A 27,714-nucleotide genomic window follows, 5' to 3' on the forward strand; every position below is an offset into this window, starting at 1 on the left:
ATATATATTTAAGGCGTATATGTATATGCTCAAACTAGATTTTCGTAAAACGTTAAACATGATATTTGAATTATTGATTTTAATGTAAGCATTATACGCACGTATAAGCTAAAACGAATTTCCCTGAAAATAGATTTAAACATTAATTAAAGTCTCAACAAGTTCCCTTTATTGATATCAGCTCGGCGCCATATTACAATAAATCTATTCATGGAATACCTAGTTAAATCTAATATGTCATAACATTATAGTATTTCGCCACGTCGTAGTATCAGGAACAATTGCAAATCGTGCTTCCAACACCTACGTCCGCAACTAATATTTAGAGCCGCTTTAACTTTTGCCCTGACATTTGGATTGATGCTGCGACCCGTATTTCTTAGTCAGCGATAACAGCTGCACCTTGGATGTCTTTCAAACAATATTATTATAATAAAAATTAAATAATTCTCGCAACTCTAACTTATATGTAATTCAGCACATGGTCTACCAGTCTACTAAATTTTATTCAAAACAGCTTTACAAACGTTCACACTAGCATTAAAATATTATTTACAGGGTCTTAAACTATCTCCTTACGAAACTTCACAAAAATCCGTTCAGTAGATTTTGAGAAAAATCTATAACATACAGACAGTAAAGTGGACTTTGTTTTTAATATGTATAGATATTATATTTTAGGTCTGTTACCTATAAGAGCACTTTATAATCGCGAATGTCACGTGTCGACCACACACAAATCCCTTTCCTTAAAACTTCAGCGCGTCCTATTTTCATAAAAAAAGATAATAAACCATTAAAATATTTTAATACGGTTTTAATGCGTGTCCATCGCATTACCGATGATAAGCGCACTCACAGCGAGATAACGCGGGAATCGAACCCGCACTCAACGCTAATGGACCGACGCTTTTAGCTGCGCACATGCGCTCTATATTTAGTTATTAACCCTGGATAGCCTTGGACCTGATTCAGTTCTTTTGATGAGTTGGGTATATCACTTCCTAGTTCCTTATTAGGTTAATGTCTTATTTATGTAAGGGGAATTTATATGGGCTTTAAAAATACATTGTCTATCTATATTCTATAATAAGTATGTAATAATAATAATAACTTTTAGCTCACTGATCCACTCAAGTAGCTCGTCGGTAAACAAACGAGTCAAGGTTTTAAAAATCGTTTTATCCTGTCGGGTGTGGTACTATAGAATGCAAGGATGACATAAGTCTGAATGAATCCTAACATGCTCTCAGACACAAACTGTATGTTTGAACGTCGAATCCAAAGACAAACCCAGCATTTAACATTGTGATCAAAGACAATGCTCGTCTCCAATTAACCGCGACCGGGCATCGAACCCGTAAATTCAATTCCAATGACTAACAATTGAACCGACGCGACCTCCGGCGCCTCGCAATTGAGTTTTTTATATCCCTCATTGAACAAACTACAAACATACGGCAATGATGATTTATATCGGGTGCAGTGAGTTCTGACACAGTAACCAAATAATTTAGTGTTCCGTTCATGAACATAAACCATTTAATAAACCAATTTTACCTTTCTTGGTTCGTCGCAAAAGTATATATAAGATACAAAGGATTGAGACAATTTTTATTACGAAAAATTAAACTATTATTTTCATGACTGAATTTCAATGTCATAGATCTCACGATGATTTACTTGTCGACAGATAAAATGACTTAACTCCACCATAATCCAGCAAGTGGTTGTGGTAGCGCGCTTCGTGCGTGCGTTCGTCGGCAACATGGGTGCGCGGGCGCTGGTCCGCGCGGCGTTGCTGGCAGCGGTGCTGGCGTGCGCGGCGAGCGGCGCGCGCGGCTCCTGTCCCTGGGCGTGCTCGTGCCGCGCGCAGGCCGCGGACTGTGCGCACCGGGGACTCTTGCATGTGCCCAAGAGGCTGCCCACTGATTCACACAGGCTGTAAGTTTTTAAAGCAAACCTCGAGTTAAATCATCCCGTCAGCACACCGCATACGGCCTCATTTTGAGTGATAGAGTTTTGATAATTTAAAATAGACCGTATGCGATATTGGCGTAAGGGTCCTTTTTCAACATGTGTGCTAGATTGGTATCACCACTAGTTACAAATACCCAGTAAATGCTAGAGGAATCGTTTCGTATCATTATGGAAAACAATTTCTGAGTGATTATTGCCTAACTTATCATTTGGCGAGTAGTTTGTTCACCTTGTCATTAAATTTCATTAAGGTAGGTTAATAAAGATTAGTTATGTATGTACAACATTAAAGTTCCTTTGGAAAAATAACATTTTCATTCCGAGTCATTAATTCGTTCATAATAATTTAGTATTTAGAGTATTACTTTTATACGTAAAAAAACAATACACTGCAAAAAAAGTTACAGAATAGAAAAACTAGTCCAGATTCTAGAACCAGATAAAACTGTGTTTAGGACAAAAAATTAAAGACTAACTCGAAAAAAAATTAAAACAAACAAATGAGAGGAAAACATATTAAGTGGCGCGCAGAAACAATGCACATGCAATCTACATCTTCTCGGTATTGTGTGCCGTTTCTCACACGCCTGCACGATTGACGCAATCTCGAGACTTGTGTAAACTGCATATATATCTCTGTATGTATCTATATGTATAAATGTTGGTGGATATACGCAGCGATATCCACCAACATTTACATAGCAATTTCTGCATTACATCTCTACTTACATCAATCTGTCTATACTATTATAATAAGCTGAAAGGTTTGTTTGTTTGAACGCGCTAATCTCAAGAACTGGTTCGAATTGAAAATTGTTTTTATGTTGGATAGCCCATTTATCGAGGAAGGCTATATAGGATAGAATAGGAGCGGTGCATCAATGAAAAATGTTGTATAAATGAGGAAAATTTATTCTTTTGAGAGTTTCCGTTGCTTGCGCTGCGTAAACGGTTAACGTTACGCAATAAATATGTGTGACCCGGACCGCTCATTGATATTTTCCACTTTTATTCCGGGTCGTCCCGTATTTGAGTCACATTTTAAAATGTCCCGGTGGGACAGACTCTGTCCCGTAAATCGATTATCGTTCGATGTACGATTAACAAGCACTCACGCACGCAACGTTCGTATTTTCGCATACATATCAATGCGACTCGGTTTTGTAGTAAATTTTATAAAAAACGTGTTGATACCTGCTTTTAATTATGATTGTATTTATTGTTACAAATATGTTCAAACGAATAAGAAAATCTTAAAACTGATTCGATACTCGGAAAAATATTAAAAAAACATTTAAAATGTCACAAAATAATTTTGTTTTTTATTTGTCCCGGGTAAAAAACTGAAGTCCCGTATTTTTTGCCCAGCATATGCCCCGTATAGACTGAAAAAAAATTTGGCAACCCTTAATTCGTCCCACGTCAAACCCGCAGTGCGCTCCGCATAAAAGTTTACACACACCACCCAATAGATGGCGCCACTTTAAAAATAGATCGCGCTATGGTTTACTCGATGGTAAGAATCTAATAGGAAAACGACTTCTGAGATGTACGAAGAGTGGCGAAGCTTAGCATAAGTTCGCAGATCTGTGATAATATGAGTCAATTATATTATTGTTAGGTTGTACGTCGATAGTAGTACAATTTTATGGATAAACGTGTTATTTTTGAAAGAACCCCCCCAGTGGGGTCCTTGTTATACTTAGTTCACGTGTGTTAATGTATACGAATATCATTGGATTTGCGAAACTAGCTGGAATTACACCCTATAGAGTGTCTTCATATGTAAATTAAGAATGACCGTCTTGTCAAGATAAAAATACCGTAGTTTCAGAAAAATAACTAGAATCTGTAAAATCAAAATGATATGTGAAATGTTAAAGTAGAATATGACATTATTATACAGGTATAGAATACCACTGTTAAATAATATTTTTTTAAAATCATGATACTGACTGCCCTTAAATATTAACTAATCAAAACTAACCCTTACATGCTTCGTCATAGTAAAATAAAATACGTAAAACAAACCCTATAATTATTATATCTATTGCATAAAGCAAGCAGGGCCAATTAACAAAACATATTTCTTTGTAATTTAAACGTTCCAATCAAGTCCTCGAGCAATCTTCAGCATTTATACCTTAACAACGCATGAGTTACGGACGGGAATGTGCCGATTTACGAATAATTTCTTAAAAAAAGTAATTTTAGGTCTTTTTAAAAAATTGGGTACTTATTTCATGTCATTGTGGTATTTACAGCTAGTTTTCCCTATAACCTGTAAAGTTAAAGCCAAACAGTAGCCAAAAAAAATTGTCTTTAAAACAAACAAACACACATCACGCATTTATCCCCAAAGGGGTATGCAAAGGCGCAATGAGGACACCCACTTTTCGCCAAGTGTGTTCCGTCCCATGATGTGATAGAGAGCGAGCCTATCGCCATATCGGGCACAAATTCCAGACTCTGGGATACTAAGCAGAAAACCCCAATATCACTTTGCCCGGGATTGGAACCCAGGACTTCAGAGCACTGCCGTACCACGCATGCAGTACAACTACGCAACCGAGGCAGTCAAAAATCGTCTTTATTTTGGTAAAAATTACTGTAAATTTAACTGATAATTTTCAATGTAGAACCCAACCGTTAATGGCTTATGTCACTGGTGAGGAACGCAATGAACTGCCACTTAAGGTTATAGCTTAAGATCCATTTTCATACATTTTGTTTCACCTTTAATCTGGGTAACTAAACAAGTATTGACAAGTAAAGAATTTAAATTCACGTCTAGTTAGTGATTAGTTCTCGCAGTTGAAAGAAAAACGTAAAAATAATTAATATGCATGGATATTTCGGCCTTTAAAATTTAATATGACGAATTTTTATTTTATTTTATTTTAATCAAGATAATTTATATATATATATATATATATATATATATATATATATATATATATATATATATATATAAATTATCTTGATTAAAATATTTGTTGAATAAAATACCTAATTTGGACATTTTTAAAAACGGATTTCGATGAGTTTTCGTATTATGACCACACTCCGTCCGTTATGCGACCTTTGTATTCGCTGTGGTTGCACGGTTTGTATGTTACCATTCAGTTGCTTTCGGGCTTTTTCTTCATATAAAAGGAGGGGAGAAGTATCCGTAAACTGACACTACTTTACGGCCGCAATAAGGCACAACCGCCGAACGCAATACCGTGGTACAGATAGGTGCAGTGTTCTTTTTTTAAATAATTACACATAATTCAAATTCGGTCCGACAATATCTTGAAAATTACTGGAACTTGTGCTAAACATTTTTGCTATAAAGTGGGGTAATTAGGTGCGTCCCACGTCGATCTCTCTATCTTCATCATCGGTCATAGGACGTCTGCTGTAGAACATAAGCATCCTACAAAGATTTCCAGACTGACCTGTTAGAAATGGTTTGCATTATTTTCTGCTACCTTTATAAGTTCGACTGTCGACCTTAGATATTGATCTCCCATTATCGTATATTTATTATTTTAAAAATGTGCAATTTTTCAAATGAGTGCACAAAAAATAAGTTTTCGGTCTTTTAAAAAATATAGTTTTCATACAGCCCTCGCTTTAAATATCTAAACTACGATTACTAAATATTCGCTATTGCTTCATTAATTTTCTAAATTTCAGTATATTTCGATTCAGTATTTTCAACTACCAGAACCGTAACGTGCGCATTATCAAAACATTTAATTAGTCGTTTTACCATATCATGCCCGCAACCCTCATTGGTAACCCATCCAAGACATAATAACAGTATCGATCAAACTAAAATACAAATTACCATGATCCCCGATCACCGCTGCACACGACGGTACCTCGGCGTGTGTTCATATTAGCATGATATTGCAGGGGTGGCGCCAACCCTCGCCAATATGTCTTCATGATACAGTTTACTTACACGGACAATAGCCGCCAAGATACACAGGAAGTCTACACTATACGGTATATAAATACACCCTGATGTCGCAATGCAATAGTTTAGTACCAAATAATAGATATGGCGATATATAAGCGGCGATAGCCTAGTTGGGTGTGGAACGGACTGCCAAGACGAATGTCCGCAGGTTCAAATCCCAAGGGCACACACCTCTGACTTTTCTAAAAAATCATGTGTGTATTCTTTGTTAATTTATCGTTCGCTTTAACGGTGAAGGAAAACATCGTGAGGAAACCTGCACATCTGAGAAGTTCTCTATAGGAATTTCGAAGGTGTGTGAAGTCTACCAATCCGCACTAGGCCAGCGTGGTGGACTAAGGCCTAATCCCTCTCAGTAGTAGAGGAGGCCCGTGCTCAGCAGTGGGCAAGTATATAATACAGGGCTGATATTATTATTATTATTATTATAATAGATATGGATACTTTGATAATAAAATTAACAGGTGATATGTTCGTAATCATAAAATGTGTTGACTGTTGACATGTGCCATCCTGGGACTTATCTGATGGTACATACACAGACCCACATTATTCCTTTTTCCCGAAGAGGTGCAACCAGGGCACCCACTTTTCGCCTGTGTGTTCCGTCTCATGACATGATAAGGGGCGAGCTTATCGGCATTTAGCTCACAAATTCCAGGCTCCTGGTTGATCTTTAGTACAAAAATGTAATATCACTGCCCGACCTGGGATTCGAGCCCCGGGTCTTCAGAAGAGTCGTAGTGAACACGCCATACTACGCCACCACGCAAATTACACTCTGTGAATCATTATTCATTTTTGTGCTCTAACAAATATGTATACTCGTCTCAATCAGACGATTACACATTAGTGTGTAGAAAATGGCAATATGCATACAATAATAGAATTTCCAAATTAATCCCAAATAAACGCTTAGCTAGGTTCCAGGCCACAGCGCTGCAGCCATACGTCACCGTGACCAATGACACACGGACGGACGCTGCAGTATGCGGGAAATATAGTGAAATAACTGATTCAGATTAATATTTGGATTTGTTGAGATATGACACAAGAAAAATTTCTAATGATAATAGGAGACCTCAGGATAATATTCATAAAATGTTTAGTTAGATTCAAAAAAATAACCATGTATTTAGAATGAGTTGGATGAAGACTTACATCGATAATACATTAAAAATAAATTAGGGATTTTGTTATAGTATACTTGTGTTTTACCTATTACTAATCAAATAATCCAGGTGTATTCTAAATTAAAGTCTAATAATACACCGTTATTTTTGTAACAAATTTAATCATATTTCAATTTATTGCGTACTGCATATGCTGTTTTGTTTAGTAGTCGTTACTAAAGTAACATCGGCTGTTAACTATATTTGTTTGAATGCACAAAACGATGAATAAATCTAGTATTTAGATGGTGATTGGAGAGACGAGTCGCTAACTAGTTGTGGGTAGTTGTAGATAACTATTAAGCGCGTTTAAAAAGTTAGCCACCGCCGAGAGCCGCCGTTGATTAATTTCTGTCTAGAAATGTACTGACGCTGGCAGAAAAGATAAACACAGAATAAATGTACATTAAATACTTTTTATTAATATTGCGAATTTTAATTATTGTTGCTAGTTTTTATAGTTCGTTTTCGTTTTAGAGTAATTTAGACCAGGGAAAAATATAAATAATTATAACTACATAAGTACACCGCTGATAAAATCATGGTAGTATTGTTAATTATAAAAGGTCAAGTTACTTCCATGATAAAAAAAATATTCTTTTGCATTCCTTTGCAATACGACTGGAAGCCATGTTATAAAACAGAACATATCATGTGTTTAACGGGTACATTTCTCTGATTTCAACCAAAGCGTACGAAAGCCTATAATTATGTGTAAATCGTGATGTGTCAAATGATTTTATAAAACAAATTTTAAATACCGTCCTATCAACAGACCGCTCTTAGCTACTATGCCGACTCATAGCTTACTTTTTTGTACATTATACAAAATAGAATCGAAAACACCACTGCTGAAAGGTCCATATAACCCAATTCCTGCCGGCTTTCCTTTAGTAATTTATATCTAATTATCAGTATCTATGCAGACTGCATTTATGCATATTAGTACCTACATGTTACGTCGCGTTCCCTTGCGAAAAATTTAACTCTTCACCATTGGAAACAAATTTATACACTGATACAACCTTCATCTTATCGTCTGTTAAAACAGCATAATACAACTGTGACTTAAATAGACTAAGAAGCAGAAATAAAACCCGCAAACTTTCCAGTCTCGGATATCAGATCCGCCACGCTTTGCTAATGAAACAATTGTAGGTTTTGAACTTGTATAATAAGCACGTTCAATATCCTAATAGCGGAACATGTTATGGTCTGCTGAAGTTGTTATGACTAGATTTAAATACGGCAAGTTTGTTTAGAATACATTTAACTTGTATACGTTACATCTTGCCGCAGTACAAAAGGTTTTCTTGAAGAGTTAAAGAGGAAAGAAAAGTAACTCCTATTAGTGTATGAATTGTCATCTTTTTAGTTTCTTAACAGCCTGTCTATGATCAAGAGATCTAAGTTTCGATTAGATCGGGGAACACTTTGTGTGAGTGTTTTTAAAACATTTCTCCCGGGGTTTGATCTCTCAAAGGGTTGTTTTTTGCACTATCGCACCCCGCAAGGGGATACTGGAATTCCCGGCGACTGCAGGGCCCTGGAGGAAAGTTGGGAGAGGATATCTGGGGATGTAATTTTGGGGAAAGAAGAAGGAACTCTCTTAGGATCAGAGGAGAGAAGGCCAGAAAATGTTTCTGAGATCTCATAGACCTCAATGTGAATTTGGCAACCATGAGGTGTACACACTTAACTGTGTGTCTAGGGCCGCGACAAATGTCCCCTCGTGCATGGGCGTGCATTCATTGTGGAGACCGAGCGCACAAAAATTGCCTCGGAGGGAAATATCAAAGGGCTTGTCGTCATACAGGTGGCCACACGTTAAAATGAAATGAAATTAACCTAAAAAGTGTGTTTCATAGACCTTACATTAAGTGGCATAAGTACAGGTATAATGGAATAACGATATACGCTACAGCTGTGTAGACCAATTAAATTTTGCTGTGAAATACTTACAAAATGTTTGCTGTTTTTTGTCATAGACACAATTTTATTTGCAACTCAATTAACACAGGACTGTCCAGTGCAACGACTGTGATGCATAGAATTATGTTATAATCATCGTACTTAACGGCCCTTAGGGTTATCATAAAGTATTAGTAGTAACTGCACACGTTGATCTCCGCGACGGCAAACAACGTTGCGGGAGCGAAGTCCTCGTTGTTTTACCCGCGGCCAATTCTAGAAAGGAAACTGGATTGTGTTGTGACTAGTACTAAGTATTAAATATTTTGTTATTATTAATAATATTTTTTTCGCTACAATCTACCTAAAACGGCTATCCTACATTTTAAGTTTTTAAGATTTATGCTTTCAAAGATTTGTCCATACATGGAATAAGAATGATATATCGCTCCTTATTACGTCTTACAGCTCGACAATGATCGCTTAATAGTTCATCTTTAGGAGTTCTCGTCTTGGCATTTAACATCACTTGTCTGTCCAACAGTACGGCGCGTTCCTCAAAGCCAGCAGTGAAAGTTTTAACGAGTTGGGAACTCCCCAATAGACCGTGGAGCGCTTGGTATCACTAGAAAATTGAAAATTAATAGCTAAGAATGGTTTTCAAGACAGAAGACGTCTCAAAGGAATAATTCTACATTTTAGTTACGTCAGAATTCGTTCTTATAGTTCATGTTTTGTTATGATGCATAGTATTTGTACGATCAAAGGAAAATCTAGTTTCATCTCACCCAGGTTACCTGGATCTTTTCCGACAGTAATCCATAACAATAACTTTTTGACGATCCTAACCACAATGCAAATTTCAATAACTTATTTTGATATTTTACAGTCTTGACATTTTGCTGACATTTTATCAATGTCGAGGGACCGAATCATTAAAGCACACGGTTCCAACACGGCCCTACATTCCTCGTAGTAGATACTATAGGAATAGATCGTAATTTAACCAAGGGTACCATTTGCAAAATTGATATTACGGGACCACACAGATTACCGCCATCAATATACACCCACAAAACCAATGAAATGTTGGGTGCGGTATCTTTAGTTCCGTTGTTTACACGTGTTTTTTGCGCTTAAAATTTACAATTTATTGCTGCGCGTAGGCAAGTTATAAGCCTTGTATACATTACTATGGAACTTGTGCCGCGCGGTTGAGCGATAACAAAAGGCCCTAAGATGTATACACATTGCACATTAACGGTGTTCAACCGGCAGTACAACCACGCTCTTTGGTTGGATTGAATGCGCCGGGAAGGAGAGTGAGGTGTGGTTTTAGACCCCCGATAACCTCACAGACCGCTAAAAACAGCAACACTGTAAATTCACATTAGGTTTGTAAGAGTAAGTTTCCTCGACCAAACAGGTTCAATCTGTATATAACACTGACAATTTTTTCTATAAAGTATTAGCTATTACATACCTCATCCCAGAATTATGATCCTGTTGCATTTTTTCGGGAATAAAAATATCTAGCCTATAGTGTAAAACTTTTTTCGATATCTGTGTGTTAAATTCCACAAATATTCATTCAACGGTTAACGCCTTAAGTTTTATTTATCTACTTAACAAAATGAAAAACCTTTACAATACACACTTTCATATATTTAATTTTGTTAGATTGATTATTGTTTACCACATACCTACCCATTTTCCCTTATTTAGCGACTTTTGGGCGGGAAAACGAGCAGAAAGATCGGAATCGCACAAATTGGTGCTTTCGTCCAATAGTCCCCCTACATTGAAAGGGCACATTCGTTTTTTCAAAGAAAATGCGACATCCCCCGGGATAAATATAATAGTGTTTGGTCCGTGAAATGGAATTATTGAGTTTTGCCACGCCACACATCCGCGGTTGTTTTGTCGGTCCAACAAAACTGATTTATTGGGCGCCATGACGCGCATCGCTAGTATATAGTAGACAGTAATCCTGATCAACGAAACAATAATGTGTTACTCCTTTGTTTCACTATTATTTGTATGTGTCTATGCAATAAATCATTGACGAACTGCAAAATACGCCTACACAAGCTTAAAAGAATCCTTGCGTGTTGCTTGCTTGCGAGAATTAAAAAAAAAGAAAAATAAAGTCGCAAATAATAAATGCTCTGAAATAAACTTCACAGTGAACTTAAACAGTCTAGGTACGTTCTACGGCAAAATTATTGCCGATCGTAGGCGGCGTTTTAGGTTCGACTCCCGCGCAATACCGTATGTTACTTGAATTTACTATCGATTGAATTCAAATGCAAAGAAGTGAAGGGCTTGCTTTGTAAATAAATGAATACATGCAACGGTACATAGTTCCTATCACACACTAGGGTTTCCTTAGCAACGGATATGAAAAACTAACATTTTGGGTGCAATAATTGCATGTGGTAAAAGAAAGCCACGTTATACGTGTAGGTATATTATCTATATCTACATCATGTATGAACCGGATAAACTGCAATACAACTCGCAAAACATCAACAAGAAGTGACAGCTTACCGTTGCTATCGCCTTTCGTGTGATACAAATTCGCCACAATAGTAACAGGGTCCATACCGGCATAATGTAATTTCCTTTGTATTGTTTCTGTCTGAACGAATATTTAAAATTAAAATAAAAAAAACGCAATAAAATCCGAATAATTATTAATTTCGATGTCTTAAATTTGCTTAAACATAAGAAATTGTTATAAACGGATGTTGTTTTGCCCGCCGCATAGAGGTGATTTTTTTTTAATATAATAATTACAGATGGTTACATAAATAGTATCGCATAAACGAATCTATTTCCACAAAAATATCGTTAACAACCCAATTTCAATTTTAAAGTCAGCCTTATTTGTCTATAAAGTGATATAGTTGTTAAGAATCCGACATAAAATTTCTATGTTCGACCATCTGTTGTAACATTAACATAGGTAGACAAAGCACAGTAAAATGAGACACAGAACTGCGGGACGCACATCAATTGAAACATTGCAAGTTTCAATTGATTGCGCAATATTTATTTTTGTACTGTTGCACATTATTTTACAAGCGCGTTATTTCGTAATATTTGGAGACATGTCCTTGCGTATTATAATAAACACGCTGAATAGTGGTTCTGTCTACTCTTTCGGGGATAAAGGGCATGACATGAGCATAATATGTTTATTATGTAAAAATAAATTGAAGTATCAAAACAATTATTAGGTAAACATTTAATACTTAATTAATTTTAAAATATAGTGAGACTTACAATTACACTATTACCTACTTAGTTTCTTCTGAAAATGAAGAGAGTTTTTTTGCATATTGCATATCCTACTAATGTACATTTTAGAACCCTATTATTTACCAGCCTTCTCTTTACCTCTTTAATCCAGTAGGTAATGAAAAGAAAACAGTAAACTTCAGAAACCAGGCATTAAGTATGTAGGTCTAGAATTATCTCTCATTATAAATAAATATCTCTCTCTCTCTCTTTCATTTGAGGCTACGAAGTCCAAACTATAATTAACCAAAATATATATCAACGAAAACCAATTACTGAGAACGTCCAGAACCGAATACCACCATGTCTTTTATTACGTTGCGTAGTGCTGTGAAATAACGATATCGATGATCGTAAAATATCAATTTAGTGCGAGTGGCGCGCCGTGTGAATATTCGCGATGGTAGTGATGCGAGTGTAGTTGACAGCTGAAGTCTATCGATTTAGTAAATTGGATATTTAATGTGTAGTATGGAAAACAGGTTGCTAAATTTCGTTGATGATCTCTGTAGTTATTACCAGATATGAATACATTTGATCATCATATTTTAATGGTAACATACTTCTACCAACTCTTTGGTTAACCTGGCATTTGATTCTCAGATATCAAAGTGTTTTACAATTTGAAAAACGCACTCTATTTTACACACCGCAAGTCCTTGTTTGAACCTTTGGAAAGTTACTATTTCGAGATTTAGATTGACATTTTCAAAAAATAACTTATTAAAAATGCTTTTGCTGCAATATTTAATATAACAATTTAATCTTATTACAGTGCAGAGTAAATAACAATGTTATAATCATGCCGAGACTAATTTATTTATTTATTTATTTTAAGGACAAACAGTGGTAATTACATTAAAACAACTGAACCTTACAAACGACTAACAATATTTTAAATGCATTACCTTTAGTTGCCACGGCATGCATTGATATGTTGGAAAAAATAATTATAAAATATAAAATAAGTTACGTTAACAATCATAAAATTAAAGAACAAAAATTAAACTGTACTTAATGTTAATAGCTTATATTTAATAGGAACATAATGACATTTACCTTTAAGTAAAGTATCTGTAAACTTAGTGTCATTTCTTGCCTAGCGATTAAATTTACCATTTTTGTTTACATAAGCTTGAATAAAGAATTATCAGTCACTTAACAAAGAAATCATTGCACTTATATTCAGAGTGATGATACAAACGCATCGGGTGCACGCCCTCTATATACCTAATGCTATAAATATAAAAAAAATATTTAAATTCACTGCGGACGCAAAATTCATTACCCAGTACATATATATCTCAGTGCTACATAAATCTTCCTTTAACGCTGTGATCTGGAGCCCAGCCAAATGTAGACAATTGAATTTAATTCAGGGCATTCCGTCGGAAAGTTTCTTAATTTTCTTCAAGAACGTAAAGTACTTATTTTCACTCGCTTTTCAGTGTAATTAATTCACTAATATAAGGCTCCTGCTTCGTATAAGGTTTTTATGCCTTTGATCAAAAATAAAGTCTTTTTAGAAATAGATACCTACGATAAAAAAGGTATATTTTGAAAACTTATAGTTCTCGATTAATTTTAAACTAAAACCTTTATAATAATAACATGCAGGTTTTTGGAGAATTGCGAATTGTGCTTATAATTTTTGGACCTAAAACATAGTAAATTTACGAATAATTAAATAAAGTAATTGCAGGAGTATTCCTTTAAAATAACATTGATATTACGCATAAATTTAATAACAATTTGTTCAGAAATTAAACATATAATATCATATAAAAATGTTTAAATATCGACATTGATCATCGATATCGTCCCCGCACTACGTCGCAATGTTTGTTAATCGAATAATTAAAAGACGTCAATTAAGTCTTGGAAATTCGATAACCGGCCATCACTGGCGCAATTGAGTACGTGTGAAACGAATGTATGAATACAGCCACAGCGTGCGCAATTCTGATCACCGCTAGTTAGATATCACATGTTCACTACTCAGTTATCTGAAACCAGCAACATGGCTATCCTACACATACGAAAAATGGACTCGCAGTCGTCTTGATAGCTCCTAGTGGAATTTTATATATTAATTCTAAAACAGTGTAATTGGGAATAGAACCTGGATCCCGTGGATTTGTAGGTAGTGTACCGAGCTACGTGGCGCTAGTTCTACGTAAACTCCGACCTACTTTCCCCGCTTCGATTGCTCCATTAATTTTACGTCGTACTGTTTTATTATTCATTTAGTTTTATGGACCGCTGTATTCCTGCGACGTGGCCTACAAAATTGTTTAAGAAAAATCATTTGTGGGGTTCGTAACTCAGTTGGTAGCACGCTAGATTGCCAATATCGCTGCATGGCACTCGGGCGTAATCCACCACGACGGCCCCAGTTTGCTTCACGCAAGGAATTTATTAAATCTACTAGATCAGCTTTTTCTTTTGATGACAGAGTGGTTATATTTGGTTATTTGGCATCGACAGGGTCAGTAGATTAGAATATGTTAAATGCACAAACTTATTTGGTAGTTATAATACTTGTATTACATTCGAGTTGAACTGATAATAGAAATTGTCGCCGCTTGTTTCATCTACACTCTACAACGTAACTTGATTCGACTTCATGAAGTTGTCGTACAGCACATACTTGGTAGAGAAAACATTATTCATAGAATTTATCTGAAGGCATAACCAAAGATTTCCGAAGGCCTAACAAACGTTTCCTCTACCATGCATGGCACTGCTGGTGTTATTGGGCGATGGTGGTTCTTCTATTCGCTGAGCAACTTGCCGATTACTTTTTCATTGTTACTTCTAAACCAGATAGTAATAGTATTATTTAAAACTGATTAAGAAATATGTTTGTTTCAGAGACCTTCAAGGGAACAACGTTAGCATCATATTCCAGAGCGATTTCCAGAACTTAAAAGAGCTGAAAGTTCTGTAAGTCTTTTTAAATTAATTTTCCTTTTTAAATAACAAATAGCGTCATTCAGAATTAGATAGGTTTTTGACAAAATGACAGCGATCCATTCATGTGTGACGATTTATATTACTCTTATTCAATGTTGAAAACATTAAGTTAATTAATTCATGAGATATATTAAATGTTGGCTATTATTTTTAGACAACTGTCAGAAAACCAGATACATACGATAGAAAGAGACGCGTTTTTGGAGCTCAACGCCTTGGAGAGACTGTAAGTAACGAACCTCATTACAAATTAATTCCATCGGGCACATTGTGACGTCACATTCCCTAATTGACCAATCACACCACTCCATTTAAAACAATCCCCACGTGCTCACCTTGCAGCGAAGTCCGAGAGTATTTTTTAATTTTTATTTTTACAGGAAGTTGAACAATAACCGCCTCGGAAACTTGCCCGACGGTCTTTTTCTCAGATTGAGGCACCTACAAAGACTGTGAGTAGTCGGTATGGGGTCGAACCCTAACCAATGGTGTGGTCCCCGCGTACTGACCCCCTGGCTTACTTTGCTGTGTTTTTAAGCTATATACATAAAACACAGCGTATAACTCCCTCATTGGTACCTCTTGGTGGTGCTTCTTAATGCGAAACTAAGCTTGATGTTCTGTATTTGTGACGTCATTGTATTCGAGTATGGAGCCATAATATTGTGCTGCTTAAAATCATTGTCGTCCAGAAATTAATAGTCCAGTGCGTTTTCATTGAATGTCTTTACTTATTCAACTGACCTTAATTTCTTCTAATTCAGTAGACTACTAAAATTAATTCGTATAATTATTATTAGTAAATTATTGATACAGATAACTTCAGCTATAATAATATATTTTTTCCAGTTAGCGTCATTTGATTCCTCATTTATCTCTACATCTCAGTACATAGAATCTTCTACAAAACAAAAATTTCATTACGAATTTTGGTTTCACCTAAAATGTATGACGTTATAAAATACAGAATATTACGAAAATATTGTAAAAAGTATTTTTTACAATATTACCTCACATCCCTATAGACCCCGAAACGACCGCTTATGTGCCTAAAAATGGTTATCTTTATTTTAATTTTCCGACGTAATACCCTAAAATATGAACACAGAATGACGCAATTTTGGTTTTAAATGTTTCAAATCTGGGTTGATAAATTTTTCCGTTGGTAAATTTCATATCTTACGTGTAACCTATTGTATTACTAAACTGACCAAAAATGGCCCTCTCATACCACGTTCCGCGTCTGTCACTTTGTGGAAAAATAATAATCAGTGATTGTTGCTTCCATAAAAATAATCACGTATTTCCAAATATTGGCACACCGGCGATTTTGATAAACGATGCTACTTCCTACCCATACATCGACAGCGAAAATGGTTCAATCAGAATATAGTTTGACATGCTTACAGGTGCCTATTAGAGGGGTTTATTCTGGGGATTGCTTCAAAGTTACCTATTAATATCGTTTATTGAAATCGGTTGACAGACGACTTTTACAAAATAAAACCAAAACTGACGTCATAACATTTAAAAAACCTAACCTTACTTTTTCTTGAACTCCCGATTTGGGCTTTTTGGTGTGGCCAGGTTGGACCCTTGCTAAACCCTTTAAACATGCTTGTACAATCGCTAAGGCCATTTATTCTCATTCATAAATGCAGGGTGTCCTATAGTTGTAGTTTGTATATAGTCAAATTTTAAAACAGGAAGAATTTTTAAAAGGGTCGTTGTTTTCAATTGCTAATATTTTTTCATATTTCTACACGCCAGTTGATTTATACAGTTAATTTTAAGACTTGGTTAGGAACTGAGGAAGGGTTGTGAATATCAAGGTTCAAGACGCAGTGTTTTTAAACAAATTATTTAAAGCAGCGAGACTTACAATGTTAAGACAATGAGAGTCAACATCACAAGTCTCTCGAGAGATTTGACATCAAAAGACGAGCTGTGCTTTCTAACTCAAAGTGTTGGTGCAAGCATGATCTTTATCATCTGCCCTATGATACGCTCGTCTCATCTTTTATTTACGTAAAAGAAATTCAATAATTGGCCAATCAAATTGGGCATAATTGCAGTGTCAACAATTTACATGAATATGAAAAACATGACAATTAGAAATTTGGCAGTTTGGAAAGTGAACCTTTGTGAGTTTCACGAGAAAATTTTCTGCTTAAAATTGTCCTGACGAGGGCAAGGACCCTGCGATCAAGCCGAGCTTCACGGAGCTTATCATTTAATACTATCTCCGCAGGATTAGTAAAACGTGTGTTGCTGTTCGTAGGTCGTCGCTCCACGAAAAACTCAACATTTTTCTTTGTAAGTCTAGACTGGACCATTTCGTGAAGCACTGTTTTATAGTTCAAATAAAATCCAACTTGAACGTTTCCATCCAATTTTTAAGGTGCGTGCGAAGGCCTTTTGGGCACTAAAATATATTTATCTAACAATATAACATGTTAAAGTCAAATAACGCTAGTTAAACGATATATTTATTGTATGTTTTATGTTGTCATACTTATAACACACGACGCGGCGCCACGGGTGGTGTTTTGAATCCTTAAAAACTAAATCCATAAATAAGTCATTATTATATAATCTGGAAAAACGAAATAATTTTGCGTTTTAAAAATGGAACGCTTAGCAACTAGCAATATCAAATACCTAAAAAATCGTGAATACCTTCGAAATTTAAGGTGGCCTAGAAGTATATATATTAGCGTATATAGGGAGATGGTAATGATGATTTATTATATAAAGAAGTAGAAATACCCATTATATAAAGCGCGAAATCGACTCAATGAACCTGGAATTTTTATTTTTCGGAAATATAATTCGCTTTATAAGGTCCTTGACATAATCGACGTCCGTGTACCTACGGACGCAACCACTTATCAATTAATAGGCTTTCAGCTCGTTTGTCCCCATAGGCAATTAATGTAGTATCTCATACAGGGTAATTATGCGTGTTTATGCGTTTAAGAGGAATATCGGTGAAATGACAGAGTGCGTCAGCCACGCGACGTGGCGTAGCGTCTCGTATCCCGACGCTTCCCGAACAGGATGTCCACATTTCATAATCGTATTAGCAGCACAATACATCGCTACGTGCCTCGGTGGCTAGTGGTGCGGATTACTCGATAGTTTTATTGTCGATGTCCCATTGCCGATAGGAGCCGAGCGTGACTTCTGTTTGGGGATTAGTGTTGTATTCATTCTTGTATGGGAAAGGAAATGTAACGATTGAAACGGAATTAAATATATCTTATATAAGAATGGTTCTTATGTTGTAGGAATAAAATCTATATTTGGATACAATTTCGGCTGTGTATACAAAAATTTAAGAACAGATGTTTTTATGTTTGCTATTTAAATTGCTGTGCTTTTTAATGTTGCGTAGAATCAATATAACCGTTCAACCCAATTTAGATAAGTATAAACAAAAATCCGGCCTTTTAATACATGCCATATTGTATTCCGTATAATACGTTTGACTTATTAAAATCTTTTTATAAAAAATATACGTAACTCTGTTTGAACCACATATTTTGTTTAATTCTTTTTCTTAATTATTTTGCTCCACTAAAGACAAGGTTACTATCAGACATTGGTCAATCTATCGATAATACATGCTTGATCGCGTCCCTACAGTAATGCGTACGCGCCGAATCTTGGCCCTAGCACCTAGATGACAGCGCATGATTAATGCCCATGTGAACATGGCTACGCAACGTGATGCATCCTCTACACTCTATAGTACTTTATAGGACACCGTAATAGACGTTTCTCGACCTTAAAATACCTTTCTACTTCCTTGTGGCGACGCCTTTTAGGCTCGAAAAATTATAACAGTATGAAAATCTTACTTTTAAACGAATAAACGTCCTATTAGTATTCTTTTAAACAAGAAATCCAACCTTACAAGTCAGACCCATTATAGAATTTCATTGGAATGGCCATTACCACCCTCAGATGTCGAAATAAAACTAGTTTTCGTTTTTGTACGAAGTCTGCAGTTGCTGAACATTCAGAAGAAGGCTCCAAACATTACCTTTTATTAGACAAGCCACAAAACCTTGACCAAGAACGCCCATTTCTTGGAGGATCCGCGAAGCTAATGAAATTACAAACATCCAAATTGCAATAGAGAATATGTTTGCACAAACCTGCGATCCTGTTATACATTTATTTCATTCGAAATCCAAAAGACTGGCCAGACTTGAAGTCTGGTCAGACTGTAAGCCTATTCTGCATAGAAACGTAACCAGCTATTTTAATTTTTAAAATTTTGTATAATTTTGATAAAATGTAAGATATTTTATCGTTGACTTTTTGGATCACCTACTTCATTCCGTCTCATAACTATGAACGCGGTAATTTCTTCGAAATTTTAGAACCAATATGATAATATAAAAAACCGTGATAAAATCCGAAATCTACTTTTAGTACGATATCTAACATTCGCGTAAACATAAGAAATCACTACACCTCAATTGTCTAACTCGATTCTGACTGACGCAGTTATTGTATACCTGGCCCGCTCAAAAAAATTGCTTATTAATTCACCTTTGCAAGACACTCGTAACCTTTTAAACCTTAGCCACAGAGAAGAACATTCAAAGTAATATTTGACTTATTAGGAAAATTCGTGAAATTACACCGTAACGGAGACCCGCTGAAACTAACACTTTGAGATTCAACCGAGCGTTCTTAAGTCGAGGATAAAAGTCTTGTGATTACACCTCCGGCCAAAACTGTGGTTCATATAGAAATATTTGAATGATGAAATTCAGGTTGCCAGTAGTACATAATACATAGCTGACACTTTTGTGATATTATGTGATAATTGACTTAGCTATTGTGTTAATTTCGGCCTATATTTGTTGTTTATTAATAGCTATGAACCACCCAAATAAAATAAAAAATAAATTAAAATGATTATAATATCCATGCCGTATTACCGTATTGCTACAAGTTATATCATATTTTAAAATCATACTTGCAGGTATGTAGTGAAATTTAGATACGTTTATATTTAAAGCATTTGATTAAGGATATACATTCTTAAGCGTTCGAATTCCCTTGAAACCAATTTATATTTAATTTTGTTTTACAAAACTGAAACCAGATCCACAGCTGCCACTCAAAATTTCCTTGTACACGATACTCTTATACAACAAAATATAACATACCAAATATGAGGATACACGTATAATTTTGTCTGCGAGTGCAACATCACAAAAGACTCCTTTGAGACGCGCTCGTGCGTGCTCCGTAAAGCTTTCCCGCATGCCTCAGCCTCCAAAAGCGAGGAGAGACCTCCCTCCACACAATTACAGTTGATAGCGTACTCAACATACAAAACACTGCTTTCGTAAGAAAGCTAATTAAAATTTTAGTGGCTTGGCGGTGAGAAAATGTATGAGCGATACTGGAATGTAGGTATTTTATATTGTTGTTTAATTGTATTCAATGTAATAATAATAAACGAGAAACTGTTTATAGCTTAGTAGTGTTAAACAAACATGTCTGAAATATCCAAGAATACAACCTATGAATAGATAAAATATATCATTATTTCTGAATTCGCGAAATTAAGAAAAACCAAACGAAAATATGTTTAAGATTTATAGTTCAAGAGTGATTTATATTATGCGACATACTTTGTAGGTAATCCCACAGCTCAACATTGCAGACACTAAACAAACTACTTCGATCTTGATTAGTTTCTTAAACAAGGTCAAAACAGCAAAATCTCTAAGTAAAGCACACCGCCATATAATCGGGAGGTCAACAGAAAATGGACGGATCTAGAATGTTAAACTTGCCGTGCTATCGAAAATTCAACGTGAACGGAGTTGCTACACAACTACATTAATCTCTCAGAGTAAACGTTGAGCTCTGAATATATATACTTAAAATAATATTATAAAACATTTTCAAATCTTTCCAAAACATAGGTATTATTGCAGTGCTTTAGATAATACTGTCAATTTTGGCGTGGTTAATCAATTGTTACTAGACTTACGTCATAACACTTCCATTAGAATACATTATAAGTATTTTAGGCATCACCCATTTACTCCGCATTAAGTGGCAATGTAGCAAATTAATTTAACGAAATAGGTCGACAGTACCTTCGCTAATTGCACTGGAAGTGGCGCCATCTTGCGGAACGCCACGAAATGGCGGACGGAAGTGACGTCTCATGCTCATAAGGTAATTAATTGCGAAATGATATTAGGGACATGGAGTTATAGCTCAGTTGATACGCAAGCCAATGTGCATGTTTTAAGTTCAAAATATAATGTCGACATTTGAATAACGAAAACACCCTACATTTTGCTGCGGAAGTTATAAAAAAAATTAAGTAGGAGTGGACAGGTGCTACTATTTCATTTAATAAAATGTCTAGATAAAATCAACAAATAGAATACACTATCATCATATGCAATGATAAAATATATAATCCAGAAGTACAAAGGATTGTTAGAGCAATTTTTATTGTAAATAAAATTTTAACCATCGATGTGCCAACTGTAATCAAACTAAAATGAAACCTTCACTCATAGGTTACAATTATTATACCATTATGTAATAAACATAGAACATAATCAACGATTTTATCTGTATAAGACACTCCGGAAGATACCGAGACGTCTCCGGAATCTTCTCCGCCATGTTGAATCCACCGGAACTAATCTCAAGTTAATGAGCTCCTTTGATATTAATTGCTTTCAAAAAACAAGTTCAATTTGGAGGGCCGACGCATTGGATATTGGAAATCTCAGATAGTTTACCTGGGAAAGTAAACGCGGGAAATATTCTCCTTTGATGCGGATAGCTTTTTTGCTTCTTCAAATTGATGGCCGCAATAACGTTAATGATTTAAAGAAGTGGCACAAAATTCTCTTTAACATTAGAGGCAAGCATCGGTCTCTGTCAATCTAATGGTATTAGTATCTTCTGAAGCATGGCGTGAAAAATATTTTCGGCTGCATATGTCTTAGACTATACACTTGAACGCGTATTTTTTCCACGTGGCTTGTAAACCTGCTATGTTAATATACCATATCGTATCCGTAGTTTACATCGTTGCTGCAAAGTAGCGGTCACCTTGCACGTTGGAAGTAATGATTAACGATATGGATAGCAACACAATCCGTGCGAGCTTCTGTATTTATTTCTTTATATTAACTCACTTTAAATTCAGTTGTTGCGATATTATAATACCTTTTTTAATGAGACAAATATTTTGAAAATTTTAGAGGGCTTATCAATTAAAATTAAAAGCATAATGTATACTAGGTTATACAATTCTGAGTTCATATGCTTTAATTTGGAGACAATATAAATCCTCAAAGAGATGAAGCTGAAAAAGAACGATTCTCATTTGCTTATATATCTCAAGTAAATGGGACGAGACAAAAGCTTTTCGTTGTCATGAAAACAATAAAACTTTATAGGGGTGGTTTTGGGCGCTTTTCTACGGATAGCGTGACAGTTATATTATCTCGACAAAATTATTGAAATTGCTATGTGAAGTGAGTTTTAAAAGTTTAGCTTCTTTTGCAATCTGTACTAAAGAAAATGTCGCTTGGAGCAACAGCAAGTAGAGTGGTAAAAAAATATAATGGAATTTTATGAAACACTTTTAACTTCATCGAATATTTTTTGTATTCTAAATGACATACAAGTTACAGATCAATAGGTATCCTCATTATTAATATAAAAACGACATGACTGGAACATATAATATACTTATTTGTATAAAAAAAATATAACAATGTAGTAAAACATATTCTAAAGTTTTTATAAATATAAGACATAAACAAAACAGGTGTTGTACGGGTGTAGGTGAAGATTTTTATTAAATTATTCAAATATCCATCTTCCGTACGTTTGTTTGAACGCTGCGCCGTATTCTCATGCTAATAGATTCCCGCAGGGCCGGACGATCCTTCGGGAACTCACGGATGTCGAGGGTTGACAGATGTCAAAATATATTTTGTGCTGAGTCTGTGAAAGGTTGAATAGGCATTCATAAGACGAGACTTCGAGGTCTATTATGTATGTATTTAATCAGTATGTTATCAGATTTCTCACAATAAAATTGCATACTTAAAAATAATAACTGTTAAAAAAGTATTACTGTGAGTATGCTTTATAACGATATTATGTTTCATATCTATTCCGCTTCGTCATCCTCGCTCTTGCATTATAGTTAACTCTCACTCAGTGAGACAATCCGTCTACTTGTCATTAGTAACATGATTTGTACATACAAGCACCGTTTCTTCGCACATTATCTGCAAATTTATGCAACTTAGAAAGTATGTGCGTTCTTCATTAAGAACTGTTAACTGGTGACATAGATATCAAACCATATTTTACTGTGCTGAATACGATAAGGGTATTTGTTTTCAGAAGTATAAATAGATATCGAAACAGGATCTTTTATTAAATTTACCCTTGTGTAAACTGCAAAGATCGATCCTCCCCTGGGATTGAAAATTGATCGGTCCTCACTTAAAGGTCTACACATTTATATGCTGTTGTGTTTGTATGGAAGTCATTGTGTTTTTAATTTAAATAAATTGTATGCTATAGATTGCATTCAATGGGATAGAAAAAAAATAACAATGTCACCAATACCATGCATTTAGTAAATGAACGTTGACCGCATTCACTATTCTAATGTTGGCAATTATTTCTCTTCCTTTGCCTTATCAAATCGAATATAATGTCTCAAAGTTTGCAGCCAACACATGCCGATCTAAATGAATGAGATATTTACCAAGTACCCAAAATAATATAACAGTACCTCCTCCTTTTAGAAGCCAGGAAACATCTCGATTTTTTTAGCGTCACTGCGCTTACAATTTGAGGGTGTTATGGCCGCTACCCTACCAGGACCGTCGCACCAATCAGAGTACTCACTCGGAATTAATTTCCCCATAAAGTCGCGTGCAGAAGCTAGTGTTCCCCGAATATTTCTTGCTACATTTCCGTAGAGCTCCCTAACGCGCGGTCGTCTTTCCTGTCCGTACGTCATTTAATACACCTCGGGGAATTCGCGCCCTCATCAAACATTCCTTTTTGTATCCGACATTTTGGATGTTTGCCTCTACAACCTATTGTTATGGAAATTATAGTTGTGAATTTTTTATTCGAAAATGGTCTTTTTTTATTAAGGCGACAATTTCTTTTTCAATTAGGTAGATACTGGAAAGAAACTCTTAAATGTACCTAACAAATAATTAACTAATATACCTAGTCTTGCCATAAATATTGTAATAAAGAAAAAAGAAAATTGTTAACTGCAAATAACATTTATTACTTTTACAGTGTGTCAGTTTAATACATAAATATAAAACAATTAAAAATATAAAAAGCTTATTCGAAGTGGTCTCCATTGGCTGCAATACAGTCCTTTAAACGATGAGGCCAGTTATCAATAGAAGCACGCACTCTTTCCATGGGAAAATTCTTCACTGCCAATCGTATAGATTGTTTTAGGGACTCCAAATTATCATGGCGTTTAGAGCAAGCTGTACTCTCTAAAACTGACCACAAATCATAATCCAGCGGATTAAGATCGGGACTAGACGACGGCCAGTCTTCAGCTCTGATGAAGTCCGAAACGTTCGATTCCAACCAAGACTGCGTGGACCGAGCTTTATGACCCGGCGCCGAGTCTTGCTGGAAGGACCATACTTGGTTATTGAACATGGTGATGTTAAGGGGCTTAACTACCTTCTCAAGAATGGTATCTTGATACACTTGTGCCGATGTTTTGATACCTTTTCACAAAAATATGGCTCAGTCACTCCTTCATAGCTAACACCCCACCAAACCATCACTGAAGTCGGATAATGTCCACGTTGCACTCTGTCGACTAATTGGGAAGCTTCCTTAGAGCTTTGAGCATAAATACGGTCATTTTGTTTGTTAAAATGTTGCTCAATTGTAAAAATTTTCTCATCCGTAAACAAAATTTTTCTGTGACCTCCCTTTGCGTACCGCTTCAGTAGTTGTTTCGATTTTACCACCCTATTCTTCTTTAAATTATCAGTTAAGAAATGGCCAGTGCGTCTCTTATAGGCTGCAAGTCCTAAGTCATCTTTTAAAATACGCGACATGGTTCTAGGTGCTATCTTCATTTCCCGAGATAAAATCTTTTGCTTTCGGACAGGATTTCTTCGAATTCTTTCCCTTACTGCTTTGACCACCTTTTTCGTACGAACACTACGTGGACGGCCAGATCTTTTTCTGTCACAAACAGAGGAGGTCTCATTGTACCTATTAATAGCCCGGTACACAAACATTTTACTAATACCAAGTGTATGGAGAGTTTTAAAAATTGCATTTGGCTCCATACCTACTTTGTGTAATGCTATCACAGCGATTCGGTTCTCTTTATCACCCCACACCATTTTAATATCGCAAAATATTTTACAATGTATTGGCGCCAAAATGAGAAAACACAATGAACAATCGTATAAAAATGACAGATTCGAAATTCAAATGTAATATTTTTTTATAATTAAGTGTAACAGTATTTATGGCCAGACTAAGTATAATAAATTGATTTTTAAAAAGGAACTTTGCATGTAAATTTATAATTATTCAGTTACAAAGTTCTACTGAAGTCTAAAACGTACTAAGTAAACGGGATGCTGTCTACCACATTGAATTCCACGTCTCCGTCTTCGCCATTTTAATGGAACATCCTCCGAAATGCGTTTTCGTGACATGGGCTAATAAAGTTTTTTATGACAGTTCCGCGTACTTATTTTGTATGTTTAGTAAGGTAATGTAATGACTTGAGGGTTGCGGACTTGAGGTACCTACCATCCCAATGGGGTCGCATTACGCATACAAAAACAATGTAGTGTTACCAGAACTTTTTTTGTTGCCAGTTTAAAAGAAGCCGCCTCCGTACATAAAATGGTTTGCCAAAAACTTAATTAAGGAATAACGTGAATGTTATGAAGGTTACGGTTGTAATATAGTTACTAAATATACTAGCTTGTTAATCGCTGTGCTATCTATGGGACAGTTTTTTTTTACCTATCATAATTCATACCACAGTTTTACTATCGGTGCACTACGTGTTATCTTAGAACATTGTTACATAATAAAGAAAACATGAATTTAAGTCATTAAACTTTGATGCATAATTAATTACCATAATCCGCAATTAAATCCACTTACAATAAGAAAAAATACACTACGTCTATCGCCCTGCGGCAACAGAAAGCCTTTTAAACCCCCAATCCACCATTTGGCGGATTTCCCGCGCTCTTGAAAAACAAAATGGCGTACTCTTAACCACAACATGGCGCCGGTAATGGACGCCTGAGAGTCGAAAGTGGAAAAACAAAGGGCTTACAATGACCTAAGCCCTAAGAAAAGCTCAATCGTATGCCATTAACATAGGAGACAAATATTTTTTGATTGAGGATATATTGGCACAGGAAACAAGAGATGACAATCTTTATTTACACATGACGTACAAACGTTTATTCCACATTATGGGGGGATGTAGAAATAAAATATTACATATCTTTATATCACAATCAGACAGGCACTACTAATGTTTCTTTACATGAAACGGCCCTTCATTTATTAAAAAGCTAATATTGCCCAAGGTACTAGCAAGACGCACGCTAACAGCACTATAAAACGGAACATCAACTTACTGCGAAATATCTGGCAACACGAATCACAGAGGCATAACAATGTTATATTAAAGTTGTGTCTACCTCTACTCTTCCGTTAAATCAAACATCTAGTCACCAGAGAATATTGTTAATCCTTTATGCTGGTCATCCATAACATTAATTAATTGTCTTTTAATTAATGACCGAGCGATCCCATAAGAAATCTAGAGGCTATATACCTTCGACAACTACATTCAATATACAGCATCTGGCACGCGGAGGAATGCATTCAATTCCGCAGAGACATTTATTATGCAAGCTTATGGATCGTTTTCAAGAATCCACGATGGTTTAGGAGTAATATGGATGTGACTGTAGAGTGTCGAGCGAAGGGAAGCCGTAGTTGTAGACGGGGCGCAAAGACGGGCGAAGTATATTAATACGTGACGTAGTGGACTCTATATATAGGAACGGTGCTATATGTGCTATATATCGCTATAGGCTAAAAGATCTACATTCACTAGCCCTAATGCATGTAATAGATTAGTCAAGAACATAAAACTTTAAATGTCCTCTAAGCAAAACATTTTTCAACAACGCATTGGACTATATGTAAATCTTCTCCCGAGCCATTGCAATAGCAGCTACAGATAAAATTCAGGGCTGATATTTTAAACTATTTTAATATTTTTAACCTTAATATGATCTATAATTAAAAATATATTATTTTCAAATC

General features: G+C 35.5%; 1 protein-coding gene across 2 annotated transcripts in view; it reads left to right on the top strand.

Annotated features, from left to right (window-relative positions):
* LOC115450985 (protein slit) overlaps window positions 1-27,714 on the top strand; it is a 76,060-nt gene that overhangs the window by 25,706 nt on the left and 22,640 nt on the right. The window contains exons 2-5 of one of the 2 annotated variants that reach the window (XM_030179166.2): window positions 1,694-1,944; window positions 15,214-15,285; window positions 15,470-15,541; window positions 15,696-15,767. In XM_030179166.2, the coding sequence (XP_030035026.1) occupies window positions 1,769-1,944; window positions 15,214-15,285; window positions 15,470-15,541; window positions 15,696-15,767 (392 nt within the window). In that variant the 5' untranslated portion in view covers window positions 1,694-1,768. The remainder of the gene's footprint in view (window positions 1-1,693; window positions 1,945-15,213; window positions 15,286-15,469; window positions 15,542-15,695; window positions 15,768-27,714) is intronic. The other variant, XM_030179167.2, reaches the window with a different exon arrangement.

The sequence above is a fragment of the Manduca sexta genome, chromosome 26, assembly GCF_014839805.1.
Source record: "Manduca sexta isolate Smith_Timp_Sample1 chromosome 26, JHU_Msex_v1.0, whole genome shotgun sequence".
Lineage (NCBI taxonomy): Eukaryota > Metazoa > Arthropoda > Insecta > Lepidoptera > Sphingidae > Manduca > Manduca sexta.